This window comes from Sander vitreus, chromosome 19 (genome assembly GCF_031162955.1).
Source record: "Sander vitreus isolate 19-12246 chromosome 19, sanVit1, whole genome shotgun sequence".
Taxonomy (NCBI): Eukaryota; Metazoa; Chordata; class Actinopteri; order Perciformes; family Percidae; genus Sander; species Sander vitreus.
This window is the reverse complement of record NC_135873.1, coordinates 8,126,660-8,145,563: the sequence shown is the minus strand read 5'-3', so window position 1 is coordinate 8,145,563 and position 18,904 is coordinate 8,126,660. Positions and strand designations below refer to the sequence as shown.

Here is an 18,904-nt window from a genome sequence, read left to right as displayed (position 1 = left end):
ATCTGTACACGAATCAATAGATCAAAACATCCATTTCACGAACTGCCGTGAGACCGGGTTGTAACATGAAGAGAAAGTGAAAGTTGATCTAACCTGCTGCGCTGCAAATCCAACTCCAGACTGAAAATAGAGACAGACATTATATTAAAGTCACAGTGGATAAACAGGAAATGGAAATGTGTATTTTACACGGTCTAAACCAGTGATTACCAAGGATTGCGACAAGGAGTCGCAAGATGAATCTAAAGCGTGAGATGATTTCCAGGATAGGGTAAACTAAATTATACTTCTTAACATTATCTTTATTTTTTTGACAATGTTGCTGCTACAAATTATTCTGAGAAGAAACAATTCCTCTTTAAATGAACTGCTCAAAGACACACAACTGTGTGAGGGGCTGCAAGGAGAATCAGTGGTAACCACTGTTCTAAAAATCAGTGTAATATAATAATAATTGTACTTTTAATTTGGGCAAATCAGTGACACTTTGAAAGCTAAGATTTAGATGATTTTAAAATGATTTAAAAAATGCACACCTGAGTTGGGGATGTATCTTGGAATTCCTGCTTTCCAGGTCCTTTGCTTTGCCAGTAACCATAACTGTGGAATCATTTTCTGAAAAGGAAAAAAAGAAAGATTAAATGAAATTTGTTTCATTGGAACCGCATTTTTATGTAGTGATTCCCTAATTTGGCCCTTCCTTATGACCATGCAGTTTGCAAATATAATCATAAGCAGTAAATGCTGCGTGAACCTTCCAAGGAAAAATGTTCTTGTTATCATTTGGCTACGTTTGGCTGGCTGTGGTGATGCCACTGGCTTTATGAGAGTAATAATACAAAGTAATGCACCGTTTTTGGAAGTGTGTTAACACTAAATATAAGCCCTCAAGGTCATAACCCTGCAAAAATAGAGCAAATGGCAGTTTATTGTTACTGCACAAGTAGCAGAACGTCACGTGAAGTATTCATGCCTAAACTCCAGCTGAAATAAGTAAAACCGGGCACCAACTGCAAAATATTCCCTTAAACAATCAAAAAAAGCACGCTGCTACATACACCACACCATCATCTGCGTATGTGATGATTTCTATCTGCAGTCTTCACTATCTGTTATCAAGGATATTTATTGTTGCAGTTTATCAGGGCAGAGTCAGATCAGGGTCATATAAACTGTGTTCATTTATTGATGCTCTGCACGCATTCAAAGAGCAGGGTTCACTCAAACGCACGTTGCGTAAAGTCGTTAACAACCTAGTCATATTTGCACTGGATGGCATCAATCAATTCTGTGTTTTACGGCTTCAATAATGGTTTATTCAGATCAGATTTTAAATGTGTATCTTTGAATTTAATTGACTTGCCATAGTTTCAATTTCATTTTGGCCTTCTGAGGAACCTGATTTTTGAACAGAATTCTATGGCAAACAAACATTTTTTTGCAAATTATAGTTTCTCACCATGCTGTCTTCTTTGAGCAGAGACCAGGTGATGAACTCCAGCAGAGGCAGCAGGTTCACCAGCCGTTTCTTCTTCAGGCCCAGCAGACGCAACACTTTACCCAGCTCGTCGCTATGCACACCACAACTCTGCAAACACAAACTCTCATTTCAACTGCTCCGTTTTTCCTTAAAAAAACATCAACATCAACTCTGACAAAGTGCTACTGGCATGAGCGTAAACTAAAAAATGTTGCTGTATTTGTGCTGTGATAAATTCTGCCCTACTGGAGTTTATGCCCAACAGACAAAGGGCTCACACTTGGTAGGTGTTCATTTCTGTATGCTAAAACCTTTCCACAAGCTCCTCACCTCAGTCGCCTTTTGCAGCTCCTTTGCCCACACCATGATCCTCTGTTGTGCCTCCTCATCGGCATCCTCTTCTTCAGTTTCTTCATTCTCTGATGCCCAGGGTGTTTCCTTCAGGAGCTAAGGACACCAAATCAGTAAGGTAAGAATGATATTTTTGCTATTTCTTATATCAGAATATGTTTTCTTTCACAACCCTACCTGTTACAAAGTGTGTGTGTGTGTGTGTGTGTGTGTGTGTGTGTGTGTGTGTGTGTGTGTGTGTGTGTGTGTTTACTGACCTTGTCGACATGGTGGAGTTCGTCAGCCCACTCCAGGATCAGTTTCCTGCTCTCCTCGAGACTGCGCTCAGTATGCCCGTCTGTACTCTGGGTTTCTTGATTACTGCTGACCTCTTCTGGATTCCCACTGCTCTGCTAAAACACAACTCCACACTGTCAGACAATGTCCTACACTCTTAAAAACATAATGCTGTTCTACTATGACAATTAAATGACAAAAACACAAATGACAGCCAGCTCGTGTCGACAGTGATGTGAGTTTCCAGGCCAGAGCTCAGGAAAATTGGGCACTGACTTATTTTGTTTACACCAGCTGATATTAAAGAGGTCATTCTGGTGCAAAACAATCAGCTGCAGTTCATTTACAGGTTGAATCAACGTTAACTACGCTACGTGTGACGTTTTCCATTTACAGATGTCAAAAGAGCCAGGTTAAAGTCATACTGTATAAGCCCCAAAGTCAAATACCGTACATAACTTCTTACATAACATGTTGATACCCACTCTACATATACCAGCGCTGCAGGGCAGAGGGTCAGGTAACCAGGCTGTTAAAGAGTCAATAAACATGTATCCTATCAGCATCCACCCACCCAAATAACCTAGTCATCACTCTGCATGACTAAGCAAAGTAATCATTTTCCATAGCAACGTTTTTACAATCTGTGCAGTGATAAATACTGGTTCACCTGAACTCATCACACACTGAATAAGGTGTTGTAACTGTAACTATGTGTATTGAATAGAAACTTTGCACTTTATCTCCAGCTATGAACTTTTAACGGACTGAAATGATCAACTGTAGCCTGACACCTTTTTTCCCATTTTTGTGTCAGTATCAAAAGGATCTCATATGTTCATTTAGTCAATTTTTTTTCCCTGAGCTGACAAACAAGCCTCTATATTAAAAAGGAAATTGAGGGAACATCAGTACTTCCTTAAATCTACAATTGACGTGCAAGACATTCACACACTTCTGTAGGTTTGTCATTTGCTCTCTAAATTTACACTGTTAAGACTGCTGTTAATGAGTAATAACATGAATATGAGTCTGCTGAGCCACTGACTTACATTTTCCTTCCTTCTGTCACGTCCTACCTTGCAGACTTGGTCCACTTGCTTCTTCCAGTGATGGATGAACTGCACACACTCCTGCAGGCTGCGTAGACCCTTCAGGCCTTTCTGATGAGGATGTTTCTGCAGGAAACAACAGCTCACATTTAAATGTTTATTCCTACTATAGGTTGTTTTCATGACAGACAAAAGCCCAAATGGGACAATTCATACAGGTTTAAAAAGAAAAGAAAAAAAAGACCTAAAATCACTTAAAGATATAAAGATCAATTTCAGCAAAATCCAGGATGGTTTAATGTACCTGTGAGTGTTTGGGAAGGTTGTTGGCGGGTCGGCTGGGGGCCGAGCTGTGAGTCTGGACGTCCTCCTCGGGCAGGGTCCAGCGTACGGCCCCAATGGAGCTGCTCTGGGTGCTGTTGCTGTCACCCACCTTCAGTATGCCCACTCCTGCAGGGGGACACATTCAGGAGACAATGTCTTTAAGTGTGAGTTCACACAACATCCAGCAGAAAATGAGGGGATAAATAAGTTTTACTCTTCCAACAAAGGAAGTGTACAAATGTGATTATTAGCCTTTCAGAGTGTCTGGGGGTGTCATGATTAACATTTACAGTCACGCTCAAATGCTTTAAACCATGAATAATATCTGACTGAGTATCTGACTGAATGTAAGCTCCGTGACATTACATTATCTACCCACACCAGGCAAAGCTTGTAAGTTATCAAACATGCATGTAGTAGAACAGTGGCAGTGGCAGTAATTGAATACAAATATAAAAAAAATACTTTTAGAGGTTTTCAGGATACTCTTCATCTCCATGTTGGCGTCCTCACTCCTGTGGCGCAGAGAACACATGAAAATGATTCAATGTTTGGTGACCAGTGATGGAAGAAGTAAAAGTAGTATAAAAATACTCCATAACAATAAAAAAAAGTCCGTCATTGAAAGTATATTAGCTAAATGTACTTGTATGTATCAAAAGTAAAATGGCCCTTGTAGGTTTTATACTTTTGATTATTATAATATTAGATTATTCTTGCTGATGCATTCATGTGTAGTTGGAGCTAATTTTAACTATTTTATAGACTGTTGAGTAGTTTAACCTGTAGCAATAGAACCTATATTTTATAAAGATTTACATTCTCTTCTTTAAGAAAATAAATTCAAAATATCTGTTGAAATATGAAACTACAGGATGTTAAATATAATACTGCTGTAAAGTGTAGCTTAACATTCAGATACAAGTGACTAAAGTCTACAGAAAGCTATACATTTGCTCTATAATGACTTGTTTTTTAATGTAAATGATAAACACCTGCCAAAACAATTGAAAATGTCCTCATATGAATAATTTATTCATATACTATGATTATCTATATACAGTGATGCCTGAGTATTGATTTAGAATGTGAGACAAATTTTCTTACGTTTACAATGAATGCCTTCAGGTTTGTGATCACATCTCAAATATAATTGAATCTACAGTATACTACCTAATACTACCCAATATTCACCACAGACATCAATGTACACCTACAACGCAAAAAAATATTATAATATTGTGTGAAACATAAATTCAGAAGAAAATCAGTCCTATCACACAGACCTGTACCGTAGACTGATACAGTGTATTGTATAGTACCTGTGCTGGTGTTGGATGTGTCGTACCTTTGGTCTGAGGTAGCGCTGGTGCAGCTCTGCTGGTGGAGAAGACTGGACAGCTGCTGCTCTCTTATCAACCTATTTGTTCTTCTCTGACTCCCTGAGCTTTGGACTTTTTTTATGGCCTGTAAGGCGGCGAGAGAAACGTTCAGCAGAGCTTGCTGACACGAAATCCTGACGGTTTCCCGGCAGCTGCTTGCACGTTTACAGTGAGAGCAAGAAGGTGTGATTTTTTATAGTGGTTATATACAGTAAGTCTCTGGATTACACTTAGAGTGACATACATGATTGGATTTTGCAGTGGAGTTACTGTAACTATTAGTACATTTATTAACAAAGTTGTTACGGTTATTATATTTTTATACAGTGGGAGCTGAGATATAATTAGCAAAAATAGATGATCTTATAACAGACATAAATTACTGTGTAAAATGATTATTGAAACACCTAATACTATGTTAAAAAATATTAAAAGAGAAATAAATTTGATTCATTCTTTTTCTGCATTCGGATACACTTTTATGCACCAATTTACGGTGGAAATACCTTTATTTAAACTATGTGAAGAAGGAAAACAGATGACAATTCAAAAATATATCAAAAATATAATGGAAAGTTTGTCGTTGCTCGTCATTGGGCATTTTTAAGAGGGTACATGGAAATCCTGGAGCTTTCTTAGTGGGTATACTGCATATCACGAAGACCACACCACTGATCTTGTTTTGTATACATTAATGTAAAAGTCCCTTTTCAGGCAGTTTTAAAGCACACCTCTTTTCAAGATAAGTGACAAAAAAAAAAGAAAAAGTAAAAAGAAATTTACTTTAAAATTTTAATAACCTCAACAGAAGAAACTTGTTTGCATTTATAAAAGTGGCATCACATCTCTTATTTTACCAATTTCAAAACAAGCTTCAGCGTGCTGTGTCAGCACGGTACCTTACAAATAAACCTTATGTACATAAATGTAAATGCATATAAAAAATTTATTTTGTATCAGATGCTGTCCATTTTCAGATATACAGCTTCTTCTTCTTGCGTGCAGGATTTGTCAAATGTTCCGATGAAATGTTTTAGTTCCAGTTCTTGAAGAACTGCTTGAAGATGATGGTCTCCTTCCCCTGTGGCAGTATCTCCACCTGCAGCACAACACACAGAAGCTTTACGTATTGTACACATAACAATGTTACAGTAAATGTACTGAGGTGATTAACTAGATCATCAATCATACCAAGTGGCTGTGTAAAGGCTGCAGGAGCCAGAGCTGGTGACATGCAAATAGTTGGAGAGCAACTAAAATAACATAACAAGAAGTGTGAGTACCTGTGTTTTCATCCTGGGGTACTTCATTTGTTCGATGAAGTTATCCGCCATCTGTAGGGCCACCTGCTTCTCCTCAGCATTTGCTCCGTTACCTGACAATCAATGACTCACATAAGTACTGGCAGTTTAGGAGCTATAGCATATTGCTAATTTTATCTAATATAGATTGACAATTTAGTTGTATCCTTAGTAGCACAACAGCCTCTCCTTCTGGTGCCCACAGGAGAAAAAAACTACAGCAGTCTCAAGTAAATATTAATGAGTGTAAAAATAATATTGTATACGTAGTACACATACATATAAATGGGATTAAGTGATTTAAATAAGTAAAATAAAACAATAGTGAAATACTAGTTCAGTGTAATCCGCAGTACTGCCAGGGCTGTTCCCAGGATATTAATATAATAAGGACATGACTACACCCTTCTGACCACAAACCAAAAAGCTTCAATCACTTTTTAAATATTAATATTTTATATTTTATTAACTACGTCAACTGTTCAATTAGTTATTACCCTACATGGAGGTGTAAAATGTGCTCATCCAAACCGCTAGGAATGGCAGGCTTAATTATGGAGGCCTAATTTAGTTTAGTTGCTTACACTGTTTTATCTGTATTTCACTGTGAGAGTTGAGTGTTTTTTCTCGTGCTGCATTATTTTTGCTTTGGAATTAATGTCTACCAGAAAATAAAATCTGAAACTATGTATTCTTTGAACACATTATTGTAAGAATTATTTTTCATTAATGCTACAGTGCGTAGTTTCTGTCACCCCCATGAGGAATTCTAAGTAATGACAACAACACTGTTGACGTGCCCCCACCCCTCCTCCGCGCAGTTGCTAGTAGCCAAGGAGGACACGGAGGATTAAAAAAACATAATGGACTCTTCAGAAGAGGTCATTATCTTCACTGGAGTTTCTGTGTGTGAAAGTCACCAGACGACACAATCTTCTGAACACAGCCATACTGAGAAATACAGAGAGAGTCGTGTGGAGCTGATAGTCTTAATTAGCAACTCATTTGGCAATGGCTTGAATGTAATGGACGTTCATTAGTATAAAAAAGTTACGCACTAAAGCTTTAAGATATTAACAGAGACAGCAGCTTATTTTAAGTTATTTTTGACACTGTGCAGAATTGAAATTTTAAAATTAAAACAATGAATCAGATGTGGACAGTGTGGGACTGTACAGCAACTATAAATAATGCTGGTGTTCTTTAACAAACACTCCTACTCCACATTTCAGCACGAGTTTGCTGGTTTGGGGTCAAAAGTATTTCCCCACCTTTCCAGACGAAGATCTTTCCGTTGGCGCCGTTATCTAGAATGAAGCAGTCGTCACGAACCAGCAGATCCTTGGCAAACGGGCTCTTCTCTGACACTTTGGTCATTGTCATGGAACCTGTCGCATTAGACACCTGAGGAGTAAATGTACATCGTTTTATGCATTGCTTCAGAGGCAGATGTAAATGTTAGTTTGATGTGTCTGTGCAGTTGTAAAAGCTTTGCAGATGAAGTTACCTTGTAGAGGGAGGCAGAGTTGGAAGCGTCTGCTTTGCTGTCCTCTTCTGATGTGCTCTCTGCCAGCTGAGGCATCTGTCCCAGAACCTGCTCAGCAACAAGACAGGAAGCTCGGATGCTAATTAAGAAACTACAGGCAGCAGACAGTTAGCTTAGCTTAGCATAAAAACTGAAAAGAAAGGGAAACCGCTAACCTGGCTCTGTCCAAAAGTAACTAAATCTGCCTACCAGCCCCTCTAAAGCTCACTTATTAACACATTACAGCATACAACCATGAGGGTGGTGCATTTCCTAAAATGTCAAACTGTTCCTTTAAAATGATTTGGCCTCTAAGTAGAATTATCTTTTTTTTAAGATTATTTTTTGGGGCTTTCCCCTTTATTCGATAGTGACAGTGGATAGACAGGAAAGGGGGAGAGAAAGAGAGGGGATGACACGCAGCAAAGGGCCGCAGGTCGGATTCGAACCCGGGCCGCTGCCGAAGACTTTACCTTGAGCATCTCCTCCGGTTCCTCCCCTTCATTGCTGTCGACGATTCGGGCTTTACCGTGTCTCTCTGTGTCACGAATCAGCGAGGCGATCTCACGCACCTTCTGCTTCTCAAAGATGTTGGCCTGCGACCCGATCCACGATACAATTATCTGCAGGGCAACGAAACAACATTAGGTCACACCATAATCATATTCACCTCATGCAATTTACAGTTTAAGATTCACAACTGTGGTATCTGAAGATTTACAACTTTGACTTAAGGTTTGCCATATAAGGGAATTCCTATGAACTTTATCCTACTGTTGCTGAAACATTTGGAAACTGTTAACATTAGAAGGGGCCCCCTAAGACAGAAGATATTTTGTTGGAGCTATACCATGTATGGGGCCTTAAATGGTCAGTTCCCTACTCCAAGCATATACTCACACCCCCACTAAATGCACAGAATATATACAATGAGATAGCCGCAGAACTTCAGAGCGACAATATTTGAAGATTGGGTTGGTCGTCTCTCCGAGCTCCTGCAGAAGCTTGTAAATTGATGCTGGAATCTTTGATGTAATAAACCTTTTTATAATCAAGAACAGTGTCAACGAAGTTCCTTCTCCACACATCGGCAACGCAGCGCTGCAACTTAAATATACCACACAACAAACTTTTTATTCGGGATTGCAGCAGTATTCGGAGTACTTTTACTTGATTATGGCAGCTAGATTTACAGTTTGTGTCCTCACCTCTCCGAGGTCTAGGATGAAACAGTCTCCTTTGTTGAAGCTGCTCCAGGACAGCTCCACCTCCTTGGCACGGATATTGCGTTTCCCTTTGATCTGGTACAACCTCTGCACTGCCGCGGAGCCCTGAGGCCTCCTGAAGCCCGACTCCACACCACCCACCTGTGAGAGATATTCATGCTTTCACATCCTGGTTTGTTTTAACGACTTGGTGCCTGTGCTAATCGAGTGGCATGGATGAACTTTGGCCATGATATCCAGGGTGCTGTAAAGTGATAGAAGGGATTCACCCAGCAATAAAAAGATGGTTTATAAAATGAGAGATATGTCTAAAGACAATGTATTTCGTTTCTCATTTATGATTGAAAATGTACTGTGCAAGTTTAATTGACATTGCAAGTGAAATATACATGTAAAACGTCTTGCATGTGTAATATGATTGGTACACATCCAATTAATCAATTCCACTTAATTGCCATAGTCAAGGCAAAGCTGCAGATGAAATTCGTCTACAGACAAGAATACAATTAAATGAAACATATGAAGAGTTTCATTTCTAATAATACATTTTTATGTATTATCCAATTTACTTTTTTAAAATGCTATTTATGTGTCTTTAAATTTGCATTGTGATTATTTTCTATCTTGTCTTAATGGCCTTTTATGTCTTACAAAAACATGAACATTAGAAATAGTAAAAAATGAATAATGAATGAATATTTTCCAGGGTTTAAGGAGCATATCTTTTAAGGAAAATCCTATTTTACTTCTAATTGGTACCAAATTATATCATTCTTTCCAGGATCATGTCTTGAAAATGATTAAGAAGTTACTAATCCATGAAATAAAGCATTTCTGAAACTGTGCAGCCAACATTAAACAAATTTAGAGATATCTGTCCTGCGGATTTCTCTCGTTTCCTTGGCATTTAAAGCATCTGAACATCCACGATCAGGTCTGTCCCTTCCTCACCTTGTAGCTGAGTCCTCTGGGGAAGAGAGCCATGAACTCCGGGGACTCGTAGCCCTGGACCTGCCTGTGCTGAATGGGGTCACCGCTCAGAAAGTTGTCCAGCTGCGTGGCCAGCATGGCACACGCCACCTGCTCGTCCCTAGACGACTTCTCGCCTACAACAGAGAAGGGATTGGTAAGAAAGGAAAGAACTACATTTGGGCTGTTAAGCTTACATTACTTTTTGTTCATCGTTTCTGATTTATTCTTTTCTATAAACCTTGTGGCTTTGGGTAATCTGACACCTGTTAAGACACACTCTCTCATGGATGAATGTACAAAAAGGTCAAACCAAGATATTTTCTCCTATTCTGATCCCTGATAAAGACTTACAAAAAGGTCAAAACCATGTACTTGTTCATTTATACATGACTAAAAGCTGTACAACAAAATGATGGAGACCGTGTGATGCATTGTTTTAATGATACAATTTCGAGAAAAGTGCCGGAAAATAATGGTAATTGGACCTTGAGTTGGGATTGTTTTGTCAAACAAAACCACCATAAAAAATAAAGTGAAGGCAAAAACTATGCGATTCTTTCCAAAGTAGAGCTGAAGGATATAGTTAGGCAGCGGGGAAAGAGAAGGGAAGGAACATAGAAATGCAGTAGAAGTGAAAGAACACATGAGAAAAGCATTAGGAAATGAGGCAAGAAAGGTTAACATGCCACAATATGAGGAACAGAGTCGCTGGCAGAGGTGATGTGTCACGGAGACAAAGATGATGAGCAAACTGTGTGTTGGTCAGCAGACGCACAAAGACAACACAGGGGTTATCAATCGTAAACAGGTGGAGGGGGGAGGGAGGCTTCAGAGAGACGGATGCTTGAGCACACAGAGCCCTCTCCAAGCTATGACAATCAGCTTAGTGTTACCCAAGCACCGGATACATGCTGGAAACAACAGCCACATTTGAGTACTGTAACGGTCCTCCTGCATTTTTAATGGGCCACCACTCAAAAACCATCCCAGTTTCCCTTGGGACTTCTCTCTCTCTCTCTCTCTCTCTCTCTCTCTCTCTCTCTCTCTCTCTCTCTCTCTCTCTCTCTCTCTCTCTCTCATCATCCCTCCATCCCTCTCCATGCAGCCTCTCTCCTCACACAATGATGCAGCAGGTCAATGCTATGTCTCGTGTCATTCATACTAGTGGGAGGGTTATTAGCTTTTCAACTGCAGCACAGGGCCCGGTGTGTAGTAAGCACAGGACAATAAACTCTTTAAGTCAGGACTACACGTTTAAGTGTCAAGGTCTTGACTTGTGTCTCTCCTGGCTTTCTAAAGACGACTGTCCTGCTCCAATGAGCAGCAGAGTTGTCTCACACTAATGTGGACATTTTCAGGAAATGGGTAACAGTATGTGTAACATCATGTTGCATTCCATGTTGTAGTGTACGCATGTCTTTTAACCAGTGTTGCCCTTGGGTAGAGGTTCTATCTTTTACTTTTATCATCAGGCTCAGACAGAATTCTTTTTTTTTTTCAACCAAACTGAATTGCTACTTTATTTTTCAGTCTGACATTGTGTTCATGTTTTTCATTTTCTATTTGTTTTGTTTGTTTTGCCCTAACCAAATCAATAGAAAGGGGCATATCCAGCCTGACGATGTTTTTTACTAGACATGGCAGCTGTAGTAGCAGTTGATCGAAGAAATTTGCAGATTTAAGAGATGTTATTTCTGTATGTCGACTTACAACAACCGGGACCGCTGTCAGTCTTATTGACAGTTGTTGCCAGTGGTATAGTCTAATGTATTGTAGTGCGTATGCTATATATATATATATATATATATATATATATATATATACATATATATATATATACATATATATACATATATATATATATATACATATATATATATATATATATATATATATATGAATCTGTCCTCCCCCAGGCAAATTTTGACCGTCAAAGACTTCATTTCCTGCATTCTGACACTTTTATCCACCAATTTACAGTGGAAATACCTTTATATATATATATATATATATATATATATATATATATATATATATATATATATATATATATATAAATAAATGAAGCTGACTTGATTAAATAGCAGTCGTCTGACATTACTGATTGATTTTCTCCTGAAAGGAGATGCCATCATTATAAATGTGGCACCTACTCAGACTCACAAGAAGTGTACAAACATCTTTAGTCTTGAGTCAGATTGCAAAGCTGCATGCTACATAACCCTATTGTGTAGTGCACTTTTCTTTCTTCAATGGCATGAACACATTATTTAACCCAGATGTTTCTCTCTTACCTAACCACATGTGGAGGTCTGCTCCAGACTGACCACGGTTCTCCAGCACCAGATAGGAGTCCCCATTATAAAAGGCTCCCACCTCGGAGGGATCCAGCAGCACCGCCTTCATCTTCTCCACCCTCCATACTCGGAGGCCCGGCTCGCGGATCTCTGAACCAAACTGACCTGGTGCTGGCTGGAAGTGGAGCATACTGCAGGGAGAGAATGGGACGAATAGAACAGTAAGACAGAGAACAAACTTTTCCGTAAATAGTGGGAAACAGTCACCACAGACTGACAAGTGGGATTTTTACAATGGATAACAGTCTAATGGCACTCTGAGTCATACTCAGTTTACAAAATCCCCTCCCACAGAAGGGGAAGAGGCTGGCTGAAACAGGAAGAGTAAATACATGGAGTTGTGTCACTGTTTCCATGTGGGAATGGGTGGTTTTGGTCAAAGAAGTAAGGAGAAGTAAAAGCAGAAATCATGCGTGCAAGATAGTTTAAAATGAAGGAATTACCAAACTTGTCATGTTTAGAAGACAAGTTTCCATTTCTTGACATCTTAACAGAGCTTGACTGTTCTCCACACTGACTGAAATATTGAGTAAAATTTGACTGCAAGACCAGAGCTCAACACAGATGCCTCCAAACCACAAGACTGAGTGAAGGGAGTGGTTAGTGTGATGAGCGCTCATGCAACACAAAACATGCTCTCATATACATTAAAACAGGTACGTATATAGTAAGCACATTAACTCCTCCTTTCAGTGGCAGTTTTTAAATTGAACAACCCTTTCGGCTGCATTCTCCGCAATAAGTGTAGCACAGCCCTTGCACAACCACTTTAAGGCAACACAAGACCAAGCAGGCCACACTAACACAACAATAGTAGCTTCACAAAAGCAGGTGTGGCTATATGCAAGCTAGAACATGTCAAAGGGTGAGAATGAGCCATGGGTTTCGTTGAGTCACTCTAATGTACACCTCTCGCTGTCTTAGTTTTCCCCCCACCATGTCACAAAGTAAAACATTTTTATATAAAACATGTAAAAATATATTTACATTTTTATATTTAGGTGTGTCACCCAACTACACCTGTCTCTTCCTGTCTGTTCTCGTCTTGCTATATTTTGCACAACTAAAAAAAGTGAGGTTTGTAGAGAGATGAGTTACCGCTAACTTTCATTTCCTTTTTCTCTCTCACGCTGTCCCACAATAATGTTTTGTGGCAACAGATGGCAAAACTGAGATACATTCACCGTTTGGCCCCTTTATAGAAATGTAATGTGAACCTGAAGCTAGATTTATTGCATTAGACTAATAAAAGGCAATTGGGTGTAGGTCTGCAAATTATATTTATTTTTATTATTGATTCATCTCAAGATTATATTTGTTATTTAAAGGCGTAATGGTTTAGTTAATAACATTTAAGAAAATAGTTAAAATACACACATATGTATGTATGTATATATATATATATATAGTAATCAAATATACACATTTAACAAGTAGGAACCAGTGCCTGTTTGACATTTATGCTTGGTTTGATGACAAAACAATAATCACAATTTTAACTTAAAGAAAACCCTAACTTAAGTTCTACTTACTAGCCGTTTCCAGAGCTTTCAACTTTCATCTCATGGTCTTCCTCAGCAGATGGAGCTCTTGAGTTAAGTAATGTAATAAACTAAAGTATTAAGAATTAACTTTTTCCTTATTTTCGACCAACCGATTAAGCAACTTGATGATTTAAGAAAAAGTCTTCATTGGTTTCGTAAAATCCAGTATTCAATTCTAAGATAGCTGATGCAATATATTAAGTGTTAACATATTTGTAACATATTTGCAGTTTTCCTGCTTCTACACAATTAAAACCTTATCAAACCCATGTTGCAACTGAATCAGGTACTTTCTGCTGAGGCTCCTCTCTTCTGATAAGAACAGCCCTGCAGCTTGAGAGGGGGGTTGTTACATTTTCAAACTAATCTCTGGCAGCATTACACATCAACATAAATATCACAGTGTTAAAATAAACATCAATATAATATGGGTGGAGCATTTACTGCACTTGTTTCTTTTCTAGAAAACTATTACATAAGTCAGCAATTTGTTTTAATTGGCTGCTAGATCGGCTCCAGGAAGCATCATAACTGATAGAGGACTGACAACATGAGTAGTGATTGGAGTCGACTGAGGACACTGATCCAACATGTAAGAAACTGCCACCAACTCTATTATATGTCACTCATTAGGCAGCAAAACCGTTGAAACTATTAGCACTAACCGTCAGCATTGTGGTCAGTCGAACATAATGTCAGCAGGAGCTACGCCCTTTTCTGTTTTGGCTGTTTTTTTAAGTTTGAAAGATTGTTTTACGACTCTCCACTCCTGTTATCTAATAAATAAGCTAATACTTTGGTCAATTAACTGACCAAAACAAGCCAGATAGAGAGGGTGACGATGCAGCAGAGTGAATATTTGAACACATAAAATGGTAGCATAAAGGAAGTAAAGGAGCGAGGACAGAGAGAAAGGGCCTGAGGCAGCACATGCAGGGGCCCTGCGTTAAGGTTACAGTGCTTAGACAGCCACTCCAAGAGTAAGTAAGGAGGTAGAGAAAAAGGCCCGATCCACTTAACTGTAGGATCTCCTCTGGTACCTCCGGCATGCTGTCTGACTCCGGCTCCATTCTGCGTGTCCACTGGAATGTGTGTGTGTGTGTGTGTGTGTGTGTGTGTGTGTGTGTGTGTGTGTGTGTGTGTGTGTGTGTGTGTGACCCGGTGTTCGTGTGTGTGGTTGTAAGGGATCGAGAGGTCTGGCGAGGACCAGTGTTTGCGCTCACTTGGCCTGGTTAGCTTATATGCGGGAGGTAACTAGAGCCTGTGTGATGAAAGCCTACCTGCGGCCTGTGGATAGGACGCCGCGTGTGGGGGGAGTAGAGTCGGGTTCCTGGTTCCTGGCTAAAGCTAAACACCAAGTGGATAATTACTGGGAGAGCAGACTGCTGGCTCTTCCATCTGTCCACTCTTCCCTTCTCCTCTGACTCTAGCTTTTCCTTTACCCTGTATACCCTCATTCTACATGAAGGGAAACAAACACAGCAACAGAGTTGGTGGAAGTAGTTGCTAATTTTAGGCCCCCAACATGCTCACAAAGTGACTCCTTTCCCCTTTTATCATTCCCATGCCACCATCATTCCTCTTTCATTTACGAAGAAGTATCAGCAGGAGCAAATACGAGCCCGTCGGCCTCCCCGATTCAAGAGGGAGAAGTCCTGTTTACTTTCTGCATAGACAGACTCATAGTTTGAGCAGTTCTACGCCGTGTATCAGCATGACATTCTCCTGGTTAAATCATTAGTATAAAAGATAAAACATTGCATTAGAAAATATCTGGTTATTCAATTAAAAATCCCCCCAAAAAACATAAGGTGATAACTACAACTCCCAAGGTGCATGCATCCCAGTAAAAATAAACATACAATCACAGAGCTTAAAAGCACACTACAGGAGAGTGGAAGCTAATGATTATGCTGTTAAGAAAATTGATCACACAACACAATCTGCAGCGTAAAGTAATTCAGTCACATTCTGGGTCAATCTTGTATGAATTCAGCAACTATGACAATGGTCACGTTTTTGTTTTCGCTACAGCTGTGATTCGTGCCTCTGACTACTTCGCCTTAAAACCTCAATGCAGACCTCAAATAGGAACACTGATAACTGATGACAACTGGAGACCAGAGCTTGAGAAAGACCTACTCCGTTTATCTTTTTAATACGGTTATGAAGAAGTGACTCTTCTCTTTTTGTTGTTGCCGCTACCCATCTATTGTAATTTTTAAAGTTAATTTTCAGGAATTATTTTGTTTCCTCTGCCCAGACAGAACATCTCTAGGATATCTAGTCATTAACATAGGGGAGAAACAATGAAAGAAAATAAGTAAGGAATACATTTCAAAAGTGAGTCTTGATAATGTTACCAATGGAGGCGTTAAAAGATAGAAGCTTGACCTTTTGGCCTGGGCTACTGGAGTGGTCAGTGGTGTCTGGTTAGGTGGAGGAGACATGGAGATCAGAGGGGTTCAGATGGAAACACAAGGTCACAGCTACAGGGGTGACTGACTCAATCAGTCATTCATGCGTTGATAACCAGACAGAAATATGAGAGCAGACAGTATGCAGGCAGACAAAGCAGCAGGCATGGAGAGATCTGAGAGCAATCTGTCAATTGATGAGTGTATACAGTGTGTGTGTTTGCATCTGTATAGCTGTGTGCGCTGTACATTTATGAGACTGAAATTGAGACAGAGTGATGCAGATGGGGAGAAACTGAAAGGACCAAGGAACAAAGAGGAAGGAGACAGGAAATAGAGTTTAATATGAATGTTAAGTCATTCTAAATCAAGCTTACTTTTCTCAACTTAGTCCCAAGTTCTGAGGCACTTTGACACCCCACCCGTTGCTGCAAAGAAGACCAGGATGATGTGAAGGAAGTGAGACGGGTACACACTGGGTGGTTTCCCCCATTGATAACAGAAAAGGTGGAGCAGAGAATAAGCCAAGGATTTGAATGAAAAGATAGATTTCTGAGAGACTTGAGTCTCGCTGAAGTTAAACTAAAGATTCATTGTCCCGTTTTGAGATTCCTCAGCTGATTTCAGGAGAAGGAATGTGATGAGCAAACGGGGAAAGAGGTGTTTGGGAGGAAACGTGAAGAAGAAAAAAAGCTTCAGGGTTAAAGAGGAAAATAAGTAAAAAGACAAAGAAAGAACAGAGCAGATTGTACTGCAAAAATAAAGTTCAGGTTAAAACATACCTTAAAGAGTGAGTTGGCAGTGGGACACAACACGTCTGAGCAGAGAGTGGAGAGGAATGGCAGTCATGCAAGAAGTAACACGTCCCTAAACACACAAATTCTCTCTCACACACAAGATGTTTCCTGCCTCTGTCTCTGGCAGTCTTAGCCCAGCCCACTGACTTTACCACAAAAGCAAAAAGTGTGGAAACTTGATTGAATCAGGAAATACAGTGGAGGAAGAAAATGCAAACTAGGCCTACTTAACAAGTTCATTGTTCATCTGATGAAACAGCTCATTTTCAATCTGATTACTTAAACTTTATTATACTTTCTTTTACGAAATACAAAAATTAGATACAAAAACACAAAATCACAAAAACATGTTTATTCCCAACATCCCACCTTCAGCTTTTTAGTACCACTGACTTATTGCTCTGAATTTCTTTCTAGTCTCCTTTTACATAATGTTTAACACAAACACATGAAAAATATCACTTTTTATAAACTCTCCTAACAACTGCCCTGTCATCAATGACTCAATGTCACGGTGTCCACGGTTGGTAAGTATCACCACAGCAACCGATCCAAACACACCTAGTAGTCATACATGGATTCCCCCAGTCAAACACGCCCATGTGTGTAGGAAGCACAGGGCAGCCTCAGATTATATGAGAGTGAAACCTGGGATTCATCATTTCCACAGGTGAAGATTACCATCCTGAAGGTTTCAGATCACTGTCAACAAGTTGAAGGAGCTGATGGGATTACATTCCACTGGAATTGTACCTCGTACTTTTTCATGTGAAAAATAATGTACTAAGTACCACTCAACCAACTGGATTTCATTGGATAATCAAAGTAAAAGTTTGAAAAAAAAAGAAAATCCACAAACGTTTTAAAGGTGCTGTAGGTAGGATTGCGAAGATACAGGAAGCCAAAAATTTTTAACATCGACAACTTCTCAGTCCCTCCCCCCCTTTCTGCTAAAACCCAAAACGGTTTCCTAAGCCCCTCCCCCACAAGGGAGAATGAATGCATGTGCATGAGCAGTGATTGACACGCAGTTAGCCACCCCTCCTAGCCCTGATTGGTGCATCTGAACAGGGAGCTGTGGATTTTTGCAAATCGCACTACAGGCTGTAGGTGTTTCCAGAGGAGCCGGATTTATTTTAAATGACCTGCTTCATGTAGTTCTACTGGAACATAGGGTCAGTTTCAGCAGATATGACAGAAAGTTAGTTACCTACCTACTTACCTACTGCACCTTTAAGCAAATGGAAAAATAAATTAATGCTTGTGGGACAAAATGACTAGGGTCAGATAAATAATTTTTCGGTAATCAATTTCCACAAAGGTTTTAAGTAGCAGACAGTAAATCACTGTTTCTTTTATAGAAGCTCTATTTAACCCTTTGGTGAGTAGGTCATTACTGACTCACGTTGTGCAGCTAAACATTGTTAAAACCCACGCAACCAGAGATCCAAAACTTTACAAAGATAGCACATACAGTATGTGCAGCTATGGGTGAGTGCACGTGGCAGAGTCCTCTCTCCATCTGGTGGTCAGGGATGGCAATGCAAAGATGCTTTGCTACCTGCTGGAGAGGGGAGATGGCACAAACAATGGAGATGGAACTAAAACAAGATTAAGGTTTTTGGAAGTAAAATGACTGATTAGACAAAGTAGCCTAACAGCCCTGTGGTCTGCACACAAATCTGCTCATAACCTGATTTTTAAGGCTTTTTATATTAGAACTATACTGTCGGTCCAGTTGAGCATAGTGTGTATGTTTTTCTCATCCTCGTAGATGTAATTCTCCTCGTCTTTGTTACTTGCACAATCCATTTCAGGCAAAGTATCCTTCCTAATCCCTTTTAGGGTTCAATAGCCCTTAGGACTGTTGCAAACAAATACTATATTAGTGGTGTGATAA

General features: G+C 39.6%; 1 protein-coding gene and 1 long non-coding RNA gene across 4 annotated transcripts; one reads left to right on the top strand and one right to left on the bottom strand.

Moving 5' to 3' along the window:
* The first annotated feature begins 81 nt into the window (after nt 1-81).
* LOC144533965 (uncharacterized) lies at nt 82-5,314 on the top strand. Its single transcript, XR_013503498.1, has 3 exons — nt 82-271; nt 1,481-1,949; nt 3,194-5,314. It is a non-coding gene; the product is annotated as an uncharacterized LOC144533965 (long non-coding RNA).
* Nucleotides 5,315-5,643: 329 nt separating this feature from the next.
* On the bottom strand, nt 5,644-17,113 carry capgb (capping protein (actin filament), gelsolin-like b). 3 transcript variants are annotated; one of them, XM_078275530.1, is made up of 10 exons: nt 16,990-17,113; nt 16,585-16,635; nt 12,184-12,377; nt 9,869-10,023; nt 8,900-9,058; nt 8,165-8,314; nt 7,674-7,760; nt 7,438-7,570; nt 6,149-6,240; nt 5,644-5,964 (listed from the first exon to the last, which is right to left on the bottom strand). In XM_078275530.1, the coding sequence occupies exons 3-10, from the start codon at nt 12,374-12,376 to the stop codon at nt 5,899-5,901; spliced, it is 1,035 nt and encodes a 344-aa protein (XP_078131656.1). In that variant the 5' UTR covers nt 12,377; nt 16,585-16,635; nt 16,990-17,113; the 3' UTR covers nt 5,644-5,898. The 3 variants fall into 3 exon arrangements, with proteins under 3 accessions (XP_078131656.1, XP_078131655.1, XP_078131654.1); XM_078275529.1 differs by lacking the exon at nt 16,585-16,635 and having other exon boundaries at nt 16,990-17,112; XM_078275528.1 differs by lacking the exons at nt 16,585-16,635; nt 16,990-17,113 and adding an exon at nt 14,811-14,935.
* Nucleotides 17,114-18,904: the final 1,791 nt, after the last annotated feature.